The sequence below is a fragment of the Lonchura striata genome, chromosome 8 (genome assembly GCF_050655825.1).
Source record: "Lonchura striata isolate lonStrDom1 chromosome 8, ASM5065582v1, whole genome shotgun sequence".
Taxonomy (NCBI): domain Eukaryota; kingdom Metazoa; phylum Chordata; class Aves; order Passeriformes; family Estrildidae; genus Lonchura; species Lonchura striata.
Window position 1 is genome coordinate 14576222 of NC_140710.1, and position 18488 is coordinate 14594709.

The following is an 18488-nucleotide window of genomic DNA, read 5'->3' on the forward strand; positions in this document are numbered from 1 at the left end:
GGCAGGAAGATGCTCCTCACAGGTGCTGCCACAAATTTTGTTTTTTACAGCAGTGTCTGAGTGTTTTCCTACCTCTTGTTTCCGTTCCTGTCCCTCCATCTGCCAGCTAAATTATGCCTTTAAACATTTTAATACTGGATAGGTATGAGCACATCTGAATTTAATTTCTTATTCTTTTGTATACACACTGTTTACCTACTCTCAAGAATGTGCTTCAATCCAACATGAAAACTGGTACTGGAAACAAGTAAGCCCATCACCTCTTCCTCTCAGTGTAACTTCATTATGTTAAAAGATCCAGGCTCTGCTGAAAACAAGAAGTTCTCCCTAACTGTATATGCAAAACATTGGCATTGAAATAAGCCTTGGTAGGAAAACAGCTGCTGCCCAATACAGCACTCTGCAACTTATTTTTATGAGGAAGTACTGACTATTGGTATGTTCAGGTGACTTCCCAGAGCCCAGTGAGAATCAGAACAAAGAAAATCTCTTACCCTTCACAGCATCTCAGTCAGGGCTGAAAGCTCTGTTTTCCTTAGGAGGGCATATTTAAACATGAGTTTATCAGATGCTTTATCTGCTTCCTTCTTCTCCCCAGCTGCATTTTACACTTCTATCTGTGCCTGCTTGATTGTATCAGCATAAAGATACCAATGTCTCCAGGATGCAGCTTTGTATGTGCTACCAGCATTGCTAATGCTGAGATCACTGATACTCTGAAGTCACAAGGGTTTTTTAAGAATAAGATCATTGTCACATATCCTGGCTCTGCAGGGCCATAACCAGCACATCATATGTTGATAAGATTTAAAAGTCTCACCACACACACAACAGCAGCAGTCACAGATCTGGCAGAGCTGTACTTCATCTCAAATGCAGCCAGCAGACTAGAAAACACAGCACTGGCTGGCTTCTTCTCAGGTAAGCAAAATATGCAGATGAAGACCTTAAATACCAAGGATCACACAGGTCAGAAACCTGGACAAGCAAGCACTTAGACTGCCAGCAGTAGCACAAAGATGAACAATGTGAGTTTGAGTGCCAGCTTTTTTCTTTTAAAAAAACAGAATGTAAGTATGAGATATATTACACAAGCAGCATTTATTTTCCCAGTCAGAACTGGACATTTTGAGCAGTTGTAAGCCAGTAATCTTTCAGGGTACTGTCCTTCCCCAGTGTAACAACCTGCACCCATAGCCAGAAACACATGATTGCTGCCCTGCTAAATTTATAAGCAATCCTGTTTTTTTTTTTTTTCCCTCACCCCATCCTATCCTTTGTTTTAAACATCCTTCTCCTTCTTATAGATAGTCCATCCCTCTGGCTTCACAGTCTGCCCCTGCCCATTACTGTCTGAAGGCAACATCAACCCTTTCCTCCCCAAACCTACATAACTCCCAGCAATGCTAAATTAAAAGTTGTGGAAAACAGAAGTAACACAGACCATGGTTTCCCAAATAATTTCTGCATCCCAATTGATTGACTTTTTAGTTGTAGCACAAGCACATGTCATAACTTAATGACTCTACCAGGGATTTCACTGCTTCACTTCAGGCAATAGAAACCAATCTTCAGTGGAAGACCTTGCCACTTGTATTAGGAATAGGAAAACTCTATAAACAGTGTATTTTCCTGCTTTGTGGTCACCTGTTGTAGATCTCCATGCCTTATGCTCATACTGCAGGCTTTTATTAACAGGCTTTCTCTCTGCTATTCTAAAACTCTGTAAGAATTTGATACTTTAGAGCTCTGTCAAATTTTGTTGAAACTTGCTGCCAATTCAATAAGTTAATGGTGATAAAGCACATGTTCTACCCCATTTCTAAATGAAATCAGACCATTTATTGCCTTATAACTGCATTGGCAAAGAATTCTGTACCTCTTTACAAAATATACCTGTATTTTAAGTTAATTATTAGCTTTCTCTTAACTCTGTATGAAAAAGCCATGCAAGTCTGCCTTCTGCATTTCATTGATCTTAAAGTGCTTGCCACCCTTGCCAGGGTTCCTTACATAAATTACTGTACACAATAGTGATGTGCACATTATATCTTGTGTGTTGTCAAAGATCCATAAAGAGTTAATCGTGTCAAGAGAAAACATGGTCACTCAATATTTGCTTTTTGAGGCAAGACTGCCTTGTGTCTTCTTGAAAAGTTTCAAAAGTCTTCATTCTTAGGTGAGTGTTGAAAAAGAAGGACCTCAGTACACAAAACTTTCAGATACTGTGAATAATCTGCATATGCCTTGTATTTGGTATGCCTTTGCTGAATTTGAGGAGTGTTTTTATTGTAAAGTTAAATACTTGAATATTTGTTCCTATGGCAAATTCTGAAATGGTGTTAAACATCAGCTGGAAACAGGTCCTCAGCAGGGTCCACAGGAACGAGCATGACTACAAGGAAATCCAAGGTCACACACTCCATACTGTTTCATGCCAGAAATTGTATAGCATTATTAAAAAACAAACCTCCTATATTAACTTGGCAACATATTTATTCCAAAGATGACTACTGACACACCCAATACTTACTGCAGCTGTAAGTGTTTATTGTAGCACATTTACAATGTGTAAGCATTCAGACAGAACATGTTTTGTGTCCTCTACAGCATTGTACATTGTCACACACAGCTACAGCAACGTTGCTCACAAATGCAAGTTCTCTAAAATATGCTTCCCTTTAGCTTTCTATTCTGCTCCCAGAGTGAACAGACTATAGAAAATAAGGCATCCATTAAATAGTATCACAATCAACAAAGAATATAAACTAAGTTTTCAAAACAGAACTTTTGTAAGAGCTAATGTTTCCCCAGCCACTGACAGTAGCAGGTTATTAGGTTGCTTGTAAACATGCAGTTTCTAAAGAGTGGAGAGATTAGACTCTCAGAGATATATCTCCTGGGTCTTTAACTCAGACTTCAGGTTTACAGACTTGTATGCCAGAGGAAGATTTCAAAATTTTAAAAAATAGGTATTTTGAAAGGGGTTTTTTTCTGATTTTTCCTTTAAAAATGTAAGATCCAAACACTGTTAAGCTGAAGACTATAACTGACTGCCCAGTGCTTGATACATGAGAACATTTCTCCACTCAGCTCATCCCTGAAACTTCAGCCTGGCATATCCCAGCTTCTCTGAGAATAGATTGCCACTGACATCCAGTGGTACTTGTGTTTAAAGAAATATTTCTTTTATGCTTTCAGCTATATTTGAGTAGTTTGTGTATCAACTCAGTGTAATGACTCCAGAAACAAATTACACCACTTTCATAGTAATTTTTTTTACTGTGAGTGCAAATAAACAAAAAATTCTGAAGGCTCTAATGAGCTTTCATTCCTTCAGTAACAGGTCAGCCACAGACAGATAATGCCTGCAGTACTGAGGGCTAGGTTGATGTTCGAAGCTGAAGTTGTCCAGCACTAGTTCTACTAATAGTTGGAAGTTACTACATTTATATTCTACTCTTATGATCTCGCCAAGTCTCTGAACACAGACAGGTTCTTATGCCTTTGCATTCTAGCACAATTTAACTAAGGAATCAAATAGAATAAAACTATTAAAAACCATCCCCAAACCCCTGAACAAGCAGTGAATGTCTAAACAAAAGGTCTGTAAGTTTAGCATAAACTTCTGCCATAGGCTCACACTGGTTTTTGAGAAAAGCAAATTAAGTCTTCAGAGATAAGGTTTTCCACCAGCTCCACTGTCAAGTTCTTGCAATGTGTGCTGCTTTAAAGCCTCCATAATACACTCCCACAATCCATTAAATATATTCACTACAACCTGTACAAGAGAGGAGAGGCAGTTGTCAGGTACATGCATCAAAATAATAGTTTCACTGTACAAGGAGCCTTAAAAATGCAACTGAACTATTAATAATTTGACATCCATTGACAAGAAACTACTATGAACCACCAGAAAACATTCTGAATATGAGACTGCTCTCCCAGATGCCTGATCCCTACTGCACAGTCAGTAAGAAAATTATTACATCCCCACCCTGACCCATCTTATGCTGGCTTTCTTGTCTGGTTAAGCAGAGAGCTGTGTGCAGAAAAGGAAATATTAATGTGTCCATGCCCTTTACCCAGAGCAAGATGCCCTGCTCCACTTCACCCCACACTTTTATCTCCACTAAGACACTCAGTCAGAACAGGGGCTGGCTCACAGCAGGCTCTGTCATCTCCCTGCTCCAAAATTCATCCCCATCCCCTCCCTCTCATAAATATGTTCTATCAGGCATATAACAACACAGCCCACCAGAAAATCCCAATACCAAAGAATTGCACATTTGATCTTTTTAATCAAGCAGCAAAATTTTTCACCTCCCCCACCAAAAGTTTCTTCAGGAAGAATCAGACTTGCTGCCAGCCAGGTTAAATATAAACCATGTATCCTGCAATCAGTATTCCTGAAGAAACACACTTCAAATAACTGAAGCATTTTCCCTCCATAATGGAAGTTAGGCAATGTTTTCCAAGTGCTGTGGTAGTATCTTAAACTGCATGCTGTCTTAAAACCTTGACAAGCTGATTTTCCCCCTGAGATTCAGGCTTGTTATCTGAACAAGGTATGATTAAAAAGTGGATAAGAGAACACTGAAGAAGTTCTCTCAGTCCTGCCTGTTGCAGTGAGTACAGGAAATGTTAATGCTTACACATTACACATACAGGATTCCCAAGTTAATGTATATATTATCATACTTTCTTTATAATTTTTCACATATTAAGTAACTCAATCTTGGGCAGTTTTCTCACATCTTTTAAGAAAATTGTTGGCTGTAGACATTTTGCTGAAGTGCTCTATTTATCAGAAATAGTTTGGGATTTTTGTGTGGGTTTCCCCCCCCGCCCCCACAACTTCCCCCAGAATTGAAGTACTTTTCATAAACATTGTACCAGGGACATTTTTTAGCATATTGCTTTTGTATATACTTTAATAGATAATTTTTAATATAGATACATACCATTACAACAACAGAAGAGAGATGCAGAACTTTCTTCCTCTAACCTGTACCTCCCAGAGTTTGGTGAGTCTTTGCACTGTGATATAAATCTCCTAAGTTCTGTCTCTGGAAAGCCATCTTGCTGGTAGTGCTAAAAATTGGTACTTAATTAAACTTTTAAAAAGGCTAAAATCTACAATAATACAAATTCTCCCCAGACCACTTTTGAGGCACTGCTCAAGTTTGAAATTAGAAGATTCATAGGACCTAATATGAAAATACTGCTTTTTAGTAGATATTTAGCTTCCATTGGAGCAGAAAAACAGATACTTTTTAAGAAAAATAAAGTAGAGAGGAATTAAAACCCCTCCTATCATCAATTTACACCATCAAAAGTAGTCATTATATTTATTCTTTAGATTAGCATGCACTATAAGTTAAAATATTGAGGGAGATGACAGTTTTGATAGCACCAGTCTTGCACTGTTATTCCAATTGAGTCTGTGCTTACCTTGACTGTTTCATATGTATCTGTAATGAGTGCAATGAAGAGACTCAGCACCATATAGATGAACAGACTGATGAAGGAGTAGAGGTAGATCCTACTGAATAACCAAACCAAGTAACTTTTCTGCTGCATTTGTGCAAAGGTGGCAAACATGTCATCTCCATTGATCAATGAAAAAAGGCATTCAGAAACCATGTTCAGAGTGCGAAACTAGAGAGGAGGGAAGAAGACGTGTCACTGCTTTATTTGGACACAAAGACTGTACCCAACAGGAAGAACATACACTGAGATGGCTGGCTGCCTCAGATCTCTTCCTACACCCAGGGGATGACAAGGTGCAAACAGTAAAACATCAGAGGAACAGTTATGAACATTCAATTCAGATAAGAAAATTTCTCATTTAAGAGTGATAAGCATAATGTCTCTGGAGTTTTAGTCTGATACCAGTGCTCTACAAAATGGAAATGATTTCTTAAAATATCAGCATGTGATTGGGAGTCACTTCAGCTTCCACTTCTGACTTGGAGCTTTCATAACTTGAGGAAAGTCTGATTGAGTCATGGAAGTCAGACTCCTCAAACAGCAGCATCATGTTGCAGATGCACTATTTTTACATCAAGGGAAGCCTTGACATGGAGAACTAGAAAACAACAGTACTAATCTCTCATTCTGTTATTCAAGCTGTCTTTTTTTGTGGTCAGAAGATTACCTTGACATGGTATGGTCCCAGTACAATCCATCCACAGAAACAATAGCCCAGGTAGATCATAGCAGCACAACAGCAGAACCTCATTACATTGGGTAATGCTGCTCGCAGTGTTAGGATGAGAAGCTGCACAAAGCAATGCAAACAGTCAGAATTCAACCAGATACTTCTTCCAGTCCTCTTATAGCAACAAACAGAATAAATACCAACAATATGAAGATCCCAGGAGATCCTTACATTATACTTCTGAAAGAAACCTAGGTAGCGAATGACTCCAAGCCACACAAGCATAGTAGATATTCCTAAGAGTATGCTGCAGACGTCATAACTTGTCAGACTCTGAAAAAAAGCAAGAGAAGAAGTAAAAAAATAAGAAAGGAAAAAATTAATTACTGTAACAACTGACAGATTCTTAATTGTGAATCTCATTATTACAAAGATTTGTTTAGAAATAATTTTCCTTTGGCAAACTCTCACAATTAGAAATTAGTTTGAGGTAATATACATTAGAGAGAGATCCCACAAAAGGGCAGAGGCACTTTGAAGTGGAACTAATTTCATGAGTTGCTCATGCCTTTACACATGGCTGTTTGTAAAACAGATTCTAACAAGATGAGCTTTATTTGCAAGGCCAAGAGTGCAGGTGCACTGCAGAAGCAGAGACACCTCCTCTGTACCCAGCTCACCAAGATCTCCAGTGGCACTGCAAACATTTTTGTGCTGCTTCCAGACTTGCAGCAACTGCTTCTGGAACCTGCACTGACAGATTCCTCAGAGCATCTTAGGAATCTCTGCACTGCATCCAATGGACAGTGTAAACATGACACAGAACAAATAAAGTTCTTCCAGTAGTTAGGAAAACCTCTTTGTAAAAGTTATCATGACTTAACAGCATTGCTCAAATAAATACTCAGGAGGATCTTGTTATGTAGTGGGAACTATGAGCTATATAAAGCTATCAAGGAGAAGACTAATTAGCTTCTAATGAATTCTCTCTGGAACTTACATCTATTGGCACTTTGCTGTTTTTTCCACCTATAGATACTGGCCTGTTTTCATCCAAATTAGCATGTACTATGTTCCTGAACTGCAGCTCTACTCTGACATGGATTGTGACAACTTATTTGAAAAGAAGTTTTCATTCATTTCTGTTTCTATTCTCCTAAGAATAAAACATAAATAATAGATATTGGCAATGGATATTGGCTAATCTTTACTATCTGCATAATTCATTTAGAGCTTGACAAGAAACAAATTTAGGCTACTTTAATGTGAACTTGTTATTCAACCACTTTCATACAGTAACATGGAACAGGATCTTGTTATTATGGTCCACAAGGCTTGCAAAATGGACTGAAATGTACCTGTAGAGAGGAGTTTTAGTAAAATATTCTTACTTATATAAATAGATGTGTGTATAATATAAGATACAGGAATCCCAAATGCAAGGTCTTATTCCAATCTTGTTCTCTTCTTTGCTTTTCCCAAAGCAGGATGGAGCTATCTCTTGTTTTAGCCAGCTTCCTCACAGCTTCTTTCTACTCTCAGTGAGTTTATAGGTCCTATGGTGAGACAGGGCAATTTGTACAGGGTGTTTGTGATAGTCAAGCTGTCAGCAGATGGATTTCAGACCCATCCTCTCATCACTAGTGTCCAAAGTTCACTATGTTGCAATGTCACACTTCAAAGTCTGCTACAGATGTTGTGAAGAACAATAGTATCTGAATATCAGAGTGCTTCAGGATAGCAAATGATAATAGTTTCTCTTCCCTACTTCTGTAAAACATAATGTTTTACATATTTTGAGTTTTGTCCATATGAATTTTATTTTAGAAAGTGAAAGCCCAGAACTTGCTGTGGCTGACTGTTATGTACATGCTGGAAAACAGAAGCTGGGAAAGAAGCAACGTGATATTTAAGGAGAAAGACTCTGTTAAACACTTGTAAACAGAGTTCCAAAAGTTAAATTCTAGATTTGAAGAAATTCATCAAATGAGAAAATATAAGTGAGGAAGGAAAGATGTCAACAGTCAAACTTTCAGAGATGAACTACATTTTATTCCTCAGAGTCACAGGGAGCAAAGAAATTCAGCACTAATTGAGTGATATATAGAGCTTTTAAATCTTGCTACTAGAAACAATATGGGTGAGTTGCAATTCTGGAGGAGAAGATAGAGTTTTAAAATGTCATGCGACTCAGAAGCAATTAGAGCCAGCCTAAAGTCCTCTGACAGATTTAAACCTAGGTTGGACAGAAACAGTTTTGTTTCCATCTGACAGTGTGAAAAGCCTACCTTAGCTTGTATCTCCATCTTTAGAGTCGATCCAACAATAGTTAGGACATCGCTAACTATAATCAGGATGTACCATCCATTGACAAATTCCATTTGATCACTGAAAGATACTTCTTTCTTATAATAATATAGGAAAAAGCTTACAAATTCCTAGGGAAAAGGAGGAAAGAAAACAGTTAGTCAGTCTTACACAAGACAAGGCTTTCCAAAGAAGGAGCTATACCCACCCTTTGGAGCCAAATTCCTTTAATCACTGATCGTGTGCAAAGGATCAATGAAGCCAGACAAGTCAATATGACAAAAGCATCGAAGATCATCATGTAATGAGTGTTCTTCTGTACTGCAAGAACAAAAATGTACATGCTTATAGTGCCTTTTTTCTTATTGATCATCATTTAAGTAAAAATCAAGTTTTGATGACTATATTTATACAATCGAATTAAGAAAAATTAGAGCATTTTTTCTCAAAAAGTTCATCTGACATATTTTATGAGAGACACAAGTGCATCTGCACTACAGGTACTACTTCAATAAATTTAGGAGGGTTGATACCACATCAAAAATATACCAAAGTGTGACTGCTTCTTACAGCCCTGCAGGATTATAGGTGAGAGTTAATCATTTTACAGGGATGGAATGGTCTTTGGAGTCATAGAGCTGTTCAGAAATATTTTTTTTTTTAAATCCTAGGAACATTATTATATGTATCTTGTCTTTCAGATCAGTATTTGATAATCAGTTTTTCTGTCCTAGGGCAGTGTAGATTACTTGTAGTATTGCTCAGCTAGTCAAGATCAGCATTGACTTAGACATGAGTTTTCCATCTCTTATGTTACTAAAATTCACATTATTGATCATTTTATGTTAAACATGGTACCAAATCTTTTTTTTTTTGCTAGTTTTTATACCTACCATACATCTGAAAATAGGTGAGACAGTAGAAAGATTAGATTTTTAATGCTAAAAGGATGGTGGTTTGAGAAAAAAAAAAAAATCAAACAAGTAAATGCTAAATTTGCAAGAACATGCACCAATTCTACAAAATGGGATGCTGAAATTCTAGCTGACTTCACGAACTGCACTACACAGAAAAAGCCCACCCAGCACTTCCTTGTCACACTGCTGCCAATTAAGCTGGTTTTGCCACGCAGCGCAGAACAGCAGCAAGCTGCAATTGTGCAGCTGCAGCCACTTCGTGCCCACCTTTCCCTGGGTTTCAGAGCCCGCGGGGAGCTCCGGGCGCCGGCGCTGCGCCCGCGGCGCCCCCGGGCACCCAGCGCGGACCGCGGGCGGGCCCGAGCCGGCAGCGCCGCCCGCCGGGCACCGCCGGCACGGCAGCTCGGCCGGGCACCGCCGGCACGGCAGCTCGGCCCGGGCACCGCCGGCACGGCAGCTCGGCCGGCACCGGGACCGAGCCCCGGCACGGCAGCTCGGCCGGCACCGGGACCGAGCCCCGGCACGGCAGCTCGGCCGGCACCGGGACCGAGCCCCGGCACGGCAGCTCGGCCGGGCACCGCCGGCACGGCAGCTCGGCCGGGCACCGCCGGCACGGCGGCTCGGCCCGGGCACCGCCGGCACGGCGGCTCGGCCCGGGCACCGCCGGCACGGCGGCTCGGCCCGGGCACCGCCGGCACGGCGGCTCGGCCCGGGCACCGCCGGCACGGCAGCTCGGCCGGGCACCGGGACCGAGCCCCGGCACGGCAGCTCGGCCGGCACCGGGACCGAGCCCCGGCACGGCAGCTCGGCCGGCACCGGGACCGAGCCCCGGCACGGCAGCTCGGCCGGCACCGGGACCGAGCCCCGGCACGGCAGCTCGGCCGGGCACCGCCGGCACGGCAGCTCGGCCCGGGCACCGCCGGCACGGCAGCTCGGCCGGGCACCGCCGGCACGGCAGCTCGGCCCGGGCACCGGGACCGAGCCCCGGCACGGCAGCTCGGCCCGGGCACCGGGACCGAGCCCCGGCACGGCAGCTCGGCCGGCACCGGGACCGAGCCCCGGCACGGCAGCTCGGCCGGCACCGGGACCGAGCCCCGGCACGGCAGCTCGGCCCGGGCACCGGGACCGAGCTCCGGCACGCGCTTCTTTCGGCTCCATTCATTAACTCCAGTCTGGATCTTCACAAAAACACCGTTTATCCTTTTCCACTACCAGCCCTCCATTCCCTACCACAGACCGTAGCAGCAGAGATTGTGGCAAAGTAGAAAGAAGGAGCTGGTTCATCCTATTGCAGGGTGGAATCTAAAAGTCCAGGAAAGCCTCTGACTATCAAAGAGATTATTTTTGCTAATGAAAAAAGATGATGTTTTGACCAGGACAAATATCTGCCAACAAAGATAGCTCACTCTTGTGAATGACTATATACGAAATATCCTGTGCACTTCCATTATAGCCAAATGGCATTTAAACAACAATAAGAAGTGTTTCTAGCCATTCCACTCCAGCAAGCTTTACCAACAATGCTTCCTTATCTTTCCTGGTGCTAAATCCTGAAATAAGAGTAAATCAGCTTCAACTTTCCACCACTATCATGTGTCCTGTTGCCTGGTGCTAGAATGTTTCACAACTCTGACTTCAGAAATGAGCAGCATAAATTCAGTAGCAAAAGAGAGAAGGATGTACAGTGAGACATGGAAAAATCTTGGTTTGACATTATCAGTGGTGCAAGCCTTGAGAACTGCTACAGAAAGTAATGGTGTGGCTGGATTCCCAGGTTTTCAGATTAGAGGTTGAAGAACAGCAATTTCTGAGAAAAGCAGATTTAGAGAGCACATACTAGAGATTGTATGTCAATGGTGCCTCACCTTTTTATAAAGAAAAATATTAACAAACATTGTGCTAGTGGACAAAATTTCAGCATGAAAATTTGAACACATTTATGTCACTTACTTGATCCAGAAACATGCCAGTCTTTACATTCCCTTATCGCTATGTCATTGTCTAGACTTATTTTAATTCTTCCACTGTGTGCTTTATTATCGAACACAATCTGTATGAAAAACAACAACAAATGAAAAAGAGATGCATGTCTTTATAAAGTTAAACAATTACATATGTAGCCCACTGTATTGCTAAGCCCACATAATGATGCAAAATAATTCTCCTAGAGGATAAGTTACAAAACTTTTCCAAGCTTAAATTAATTCAAGTATCATCAAATAAATGCCATCAAAATGAAAGACAAATCTGCTGAACCATGGATTTGCCACAAATTGTTTGATCAACTAGTTATGAGGTGAATTTTTTTTTAAACTACATTCTCATTCCTCTATGATCTGAAAATAACCTTTCCTAGAAGCATCTCTAAAGAGAAGAGATTTACACTTCCATTATACTTCAGATGGATTAGAGCACAAGTGGCTGTAAGCCAAGCAAGTACTTCAGGACCACATCAGGAGCACTCAAAGCTTAACCTTCCACAGCGACAACTGCTGGTTATTCACAGGCTGCACTAAGCCATAACAGAGTAATCCAGGCACCACTGACCCAGTGGTACTCAACACTCTTCAGAAAATGCCTGTGCTGACTGTGGGCAGTAAACCAGCAAGTCATTTTCTGGTTTTGAGCAGAAAGATGAGTGGCAGGCTTGCACATACCCGCAGAGTGAAATCATAACAGTCGGGGAGCTCGTGGTGACGAACGGTCTGGAGGTTGATTGCCTTCAGATTGAACATGAGCTGCACCGCCACCAGCCTGCAACAGAGCTTCAGGTCAGCCCTGCACAGGGAGAGTGCACCAATACCCCAACACAGGAGGTACTCATTCCTCCTCACCTGGGGAAATCCAGAGTGAAATTCAAATTGTGCTTTCCCATTGTTGCATTGTCCAGGGAAGTCGTTGGCTCAATGTACAAGCAGTCTGGAATGGATAAGGACTCACAACAATATCTCATGGGTTATCGGGGTCTTTAACCGTAATCTGCCTGTCCCACTCCCGAGACTGTTATTAGCTGTTGGCTACACCAGACAAGATAGCACACTTGAGTGAGGAGTGATCTGAGAAGCCAACTGACAAATACACTGGCTTCCTTGAACACCAGCCAAGTTACTCATCATGATTTCACAGGGATCGCTCCTGAAAATTAGCCCTAAACACTTGGAGTAGATGGTCACCGGTGCTAAAGGCTCATCACTTTTTTGTGGCATTAGAGGTGAGGGCTAGAGGTTAGTTACATAGAACCTTTCTTACCAGTTTTGGCTGGTAGTAAGTGCAATACAGATTATGTGATAAGACTATACTATACTGTAAAGTTTTTTAAAGAATTTATCAAAAATGTAGGTGCCATCCTCCCAAAGAACTGATAAAATAAATTAGGTTCATCACCAGTCACGATCTCTGGGTCTATATCAAAGGTGTCGTTTCCAGGACAGATGATTCCTCGCTTGTAGAACTGCTGACAAACAGCCAGAGGTGTCTCTTCTTCTCCCCTCTTCTCATAAGCATGATTTCCAACAGAGATGTTGGGCAGCTGGAGGTACTAAAGTTCAAAACAAACAAACCAACTTAAATAGCAATAAGACTAACATAGACTCTGAGAAAAAAACCAAACCAAACCAACCCAACAAAACAAAGAAAGCAAGAAGTGTTTGGATTGGTTATAATGCATCTCTTTTATGTAAAACGTCACCTAAAGAACTGTGAAACTTAAACCACAGAACAGATGGGTCCTCAAATATCTTAAGGTACTTGACAAAAACACTAAGTACAGGATTTGGATCTAAATACCTTTTTGCTTATTATGTTTCTCGCCTTAAAAATCCTTACAAAAAAGCTTAATTTGTTACTTGCAAAGAATTCTGGTTCAGATCCAAGGAGTGCTTTTTGTGTAGAACCAGTACACTGACTAGCTTTAAGGATGTTACCACACTATAGTTCTCTAGCAATGACAGAAAACCTAAATGAGTTGATGTTTTAGTCTTAAGCAATTGACACAGAAGTTCAATTAAAAAAAAAAAATACCCAGGCAAATATCATATATATTGTACATATTGCAGCAACAATTCCTACCTGGTTTATTGCAAAGAATATCTGGTCATAGACATCTGTTTGAGTGTACACAGCATAGGTATCATCCATTCTGTCCATATATCCTTTCAAGAACAGATGTTTGAATGCAATAGTGTTCTCTTCTTTGAAGGCAACCACCATTTGATTGCTCAATCCAAAAACCACCAGCTGAAAAATACATTTATATTTCCTGTTCAAAGACAAAGTTGGCTTCTGGTTGAAGATATGAATCCTGTTCTAGGAACAGTCTTTTGCCTCACTGCTAGACATGGCAATTACATGCAGGCTGCTCCATTCCACAGCTGGTCAAATGAAAGTTTGACTTTAAGGAAGCAGTGGGTTTCACAATATGCCTTTAATATGTTTACAGCATCTTGGCCAAGGACTTGAATTTTTACAAAGAAAACGATACCATCTCAGGTTCAAGCTCCCTGTATACTGTTACACATGCTTTGTTAGTTCAGCCCGGCGTCAATTGACTTGCCCGGGGGGAATATCATTGTTCCTCAGCCAAAAAGGCAGGACTAGACTTAACAAGACCCCACTTTGAAGTCCTTACTCCAGTGCACAAAAGGGAAATTGAGGACAACTCAGAAAAACAAACATCTCTCAATATCTGTTAGCTACTATCCAGACTGGAAAAGGTTTCTAGAAGTACATGATGTATTGTTACTGGGAGCTCACAATTCTCTTGACTATTATTTCAAATCTGGTGTCAGGTGTATTGTGAAGAAACTCATCAGAGATAAGTGAATCAGTAGTCTACAGATTTATGGCCATGGTGCAAACTGGATATGCAGGTTTTGATAAGGGTAACTCAGTTACAGAGATACTGAAATGCTCTGTAGGCAAGCTCAGCAGGCTCAGCACACAGGAATACCCCAACAAACCAACACTGCACAGGCTGAATTACCTACAGGCAGATTTTCTCTGGAAATACAAAATCAGCAGTAGTTTCTTTCTTATTTGGATTCTTCCATCATCAAATTTTACTTTTAGTTGCAAATGGGAGAGATGACAATCAGAGAATGATGACACATTTAAAAATGAAACTGTAAGTGACACAAACAAGCTGCCAGATGCACAGCAGGAGAACTTTTACTGCAGTTTGTGCCATCATTCATGCAAATGGAAAGAAAACATTATTTTCTATACATGTATTGCCATAGCACTGGCATGACCATAAAGGGAAATCACATGTGGGCAACTCTAGAGGATCATCTGAGGTCTTAGAAAGGTTTTGCGAAAAGTTTCTTCTGCCTTAACCACAGAACTTTGAGACAAACAACTGTGTTTTGAGCAGTAGATAAATGTACTATATGAAATCTGTGGTGCAAAGCTGGGTGAGAGGAAGAGTGAGAAAGAATTTCTGAGGTTTTTTTCAATGCAAGAGTTTCTATGCCATATGCTAGTTACAAGTGAACAAAAAAAAAAGAAAAAAGCACCAATTTCAGTTCTTATCACTGTGATATTGAAACAGAAATGACTTTTTCTCTCAAACACAACAGTGAAGCAGGTACTGGGGTAACAGATGTGTAGGGATGCCATCCTTTGGGGGAAAAAATGGCAAAGAAAAAAAAATAAAGTAAAAGGTCAAGTTGAGCCCTTAAACATAGCTCCTTTCATCTGCACTGGAAGGCTATTTGTTTCAGTCCAGAGATCTTAGCTACATATATGCAAATAAGATAATTTTGCAATCTATCCTTTCCCTTTCTCTGCACCACACCATGCATTGCATGTTACCTGCATTCATTTGACTTCCCATAAGCTGAGTCCCTGCTTCCATAGGTACTTACCTGAACTGTAACCATTACTATTTTGAGTAACTGAATCCCAAGTTTCCAAGGCTTTCTGCCCCGGGCCCAAAATTTCTCACATGGGTTCATGAAGAAAAATTTTAGCTTCCTTCTAAGCTGGTCTTCCAAAAGCCCCTCCTGTGATACTGATGAGTGTCGTTTGTAGCTGCAAAGGTTTTCATCGTCATGTGCACTGCAGCTGCTCACAGTCACTTCAGGATTTTCCATTTCTGAAAAGAAAAGCAGTCCTTGCCCGTTGAAAATCCTGCAAGCACCAATGTAGTAGCAGCAGATCAGCAGATCAGTCTGCACTAATAACCTGGACTCCAGAGGTGTTTCTCTTCTGTGAGAGGCACTTACGCTGAATTTCAGACCTTTCACATACTATTACACACGTTCTGCAGAACTCCAAGAAAAATATGGCCAAGTTCTTAAATTTACAGCTAGGCTGTCAGGACACTTATTTAATAGTGGAATTTCTGTCCATTTGGACTTACAGGATCACTTCCTGAAAACCTCTTCCTCTCTCACTTGACAACAACAGCATATGTGCAAGAAATCCTGACTCAAGAGGAACACCAAAAGCCTCTCATGACCATTCACTCTTCTGGAAAAATTATCTACTGCTGTAGCTAGTGTTTTCCCCCCCACCTACAAGCCTATGTCCAGCCCCTGAAAGAAATGGATTTTCAAGAGAGGCAGTGGTTTCCTTAGATATTACTATTAGCATGGTTTACTCTTGGAAATGGAGCATGACAAATTGCAGTTCAGATAAATTACCTGAGAGCATTAACTTGTCATTTGGCAGGATTATGTCTTTCTCTTTTGCCATAAAAGACCGAATGCAAACCACTAGCAATGATGAACCAAACAAAAAGACCATGAGTTAATTGAATCATGACTAGCCAGAGGCTCACAGCTGAGCTTAGTATGAGGGGAAAAGATTAGATGAGAGCCTTATAAACATGTTTTAAGACATTACTTTGTATAGTATTCAGCATGTTTACATTTTGATCTGTAACTAAATTCAACATTTTATAAATGCTTTATAAAGACTTCCAAACATTTTATAAATGGTTTATAAAATACTAAAGAACTAGCCAGGATTTTTTTTTCAGATGACATTAAGAACAGAAAAGACAGCCTAAGCTTCTGTGAATAAAGGTGTGCCTTATTAGACAGTTTATTTTTGATTACCATCAGAATAGTTTTGTATATAACTCAAACAAAAAATCATCATCAAGATTGATTTTTACAAATGTCCAGTCACGACCAGTCTCCTCCAGCAGCCCCTGCACACAGAAGAACAACAGTCTGTTTCAGACATGATTCGAGACCTTCAATTTCCCCACTTGTCAGGGAACGCAAGAAAAGTTTAGAGTCAGCAGTGTAACACTAAGAACAGGCCCATACAGAGGCCAAAAAAGTTCAGCTCCTGTTTTATCAGACTTCATTGTCCTGCAGGATAGGGTACAGTCTGCTGTGGTTTCCACTCACCTTTCTCACAGCTGATCCAGCATTTCTAAAATTAAGCCTTACTCTGCCACCACAATAGTCAATATCAGTGCGTAGTCAATATCATCGGATTATAAAAAAAACCCCAAAAATAGTCAATATGAGTGGATTAAAAACAAAACCAACAAAAACCAAACCAAAACCCCAAACGCCAACAAACCCACTTCTGGCCCCCACGGTGGGCTCGAGGCGCCGTTCCCCCAGGCGCAGCCCCGAGCTGCCGCAGAACCCGGGCCGGGGTCTCGGCTGCCGGGGCGGTCACAGCCGGAGCGGTCACTGCGGGCCGGGCCGGGCCCTTCCCTTCCCTCAGCCGCCCTCCCCTTGCAGGCGGCTCCCAGCCCCGCGGGCTGCCGCAGCCCCGCGGATGGCGCAGGGGCCGCCGCGGGAGCGCCCGCATCCCCACCGCGTCGGCCCCGCGGCCGCTCCGGGCTCGGCGCCCCTTCACCGCGGCGCCCCAGAGGCGAAGCCCGGGGCCCGAGGGAGCACCCCCGGCCCTCTCCGCGCTGCTAAAGGCCCCCGCGTACCTGCCACCCGTGACGGCTCCTGCCGCTCCCCGGCCTCCGGGGGCTGCCGCGGGGGCGGCCGTGGAGCGCCGCGCCCGCAGCCGCCCCGCTCCGCGCCCGCCCGGCTCCGCTCGGCTGGGCAGGAGAGCCGCGGCCTCCGCCGCCCGCCCGGCCTCTGGGCTGGGCAGTGCCGTGCCGGGCTAGGCTCGGCTGTGCGGGGCCGTGCCGTGCCGGGCTAGGCTCGGCTGTGCGGGGCCGTGCCGTGCCGTGCCGAGCACACCGGCACACGCGGCCTCTGACACCTTGTGCCGCACATTTCCCTCCTGCCGCACGTGACGGGCGGCTCTGCACACTGTAATACACTTCCTATAGGATGGTAATGCCGGCTCCAGATTTATTGACTTAGGCTTCTCCACCAGGGGAAGTAATGTTGTTATAAATAGCTGTGTCGCACCTGTCATAAAAAAACCCCAAACAAGCAAAAAAAGCCCCAAAAATCCCTTTCAGATCACAGAGCTGTAGGTACGAAGGGTAGCTAGTGAATACGCTGAAGTAAATCCACTTATACACAATGAAGCTATTAAAGTTATTAACTGAACTTCAAAGAGAACGGACTCATGCCTCGGGTCTGTGTCAGTCCCGCTGCACCGAGGAAATTATCCCTTTGGCACTACTGCCTGACAAGAAGATAAACCTCAGGTTATAACTGTGCACAGTCTTCAGCTGCTTAATTTGTGCTCCAAGTACCACTCGGAACACTGGTATAAAAGGAGAAGGGAAAATAAGGCCAAGACCAAAACAAAGAGAGTAGCAGGCATTTTGAGAATGGGAAATTCCTGGCTGTACAGATTGACAAGGAAGACCAAAGGGACCCTCCTGCTTACCATAAGGAGTGGACGAACCTCGGAGTGGCACCAAGGACCGCACAGGGAGAAAGATATCCCGGGGTTCCTTGTGTTTTACATTGCAGCAAGGCAAACTAAATTATTTTCATGTATCCAAAATACAAAAGATACAGATTACAAATCGTCATATTAACAAACCGCATCGAATCGCCTCAATCCCAGCGAAGACGGCCTCAGCACTGCCCGGCAAACACCGAGGCGATGCCTGGGCTGGGGCTGCAGAGGGGACTGCCGCCGCCTGCCGCCTACACACCCCATCATGCCCCGCGCCGCTGAGTCCCGCCGGCGGCGCGGCTCCCGCGCACGGCGTGCTG

The 18488-nt window shown here is 42.7% G+C and overlaps 1 protein-coding gene across 4 annotated transcripts; it reads right to left on the minus strand.

Moving 5' to 3' along the window:
* Positions 1-2526: 2526 nt before the first annotated feature.
* On the minus strand, positions 2527-18438 carry LOC110468719 (mucolipin TRP cation channel 3). 4 transcript variants are annotated; one of them, XM_021526850.3, is made up of 14 exons: positions 18154-18437; positions 15252-15481; positions 13456-13623; positions 12772-12925; positions 12222-12306; positions 12045-12141; positions 11338-11437; positions 8679-8791; positions 8452-8601; positions 6395-6496; positions 6161-6283; positions 5455-5661; positions 4965-5094; positions 2527-3781 (listed from the first exon to the last, which is right to left on the minus strand). In XM_021526850.3, exons 2-14 carry the CDS (start codon positions 15477-15479, stop codon positions 3762-3764), a joined length of 1677 nt encoding a protein of 558 aa, XP_021382525.1. In that variant the 5' UTR covers positions 15480-15481; positions 18154-18437; the 3' UTR covers positions 2527-3761. The 4 variants fall into 4 exon arrangements, with proteins under 4 accessions (XP_021382525.1, XP_021382533.1, XP_085441926.1 ...); XM_021526858.3 differs by lacking the exon at positions 18154-18437 and adding an exon at positions 17291-17436; XM_085585800.1 differs by lacking the exon at positions 18154-18437 and adding an exon at positions 16749-17023.
* Between the last annotated feature and the right edge of the window lie 50 nt (positions 18439-18488).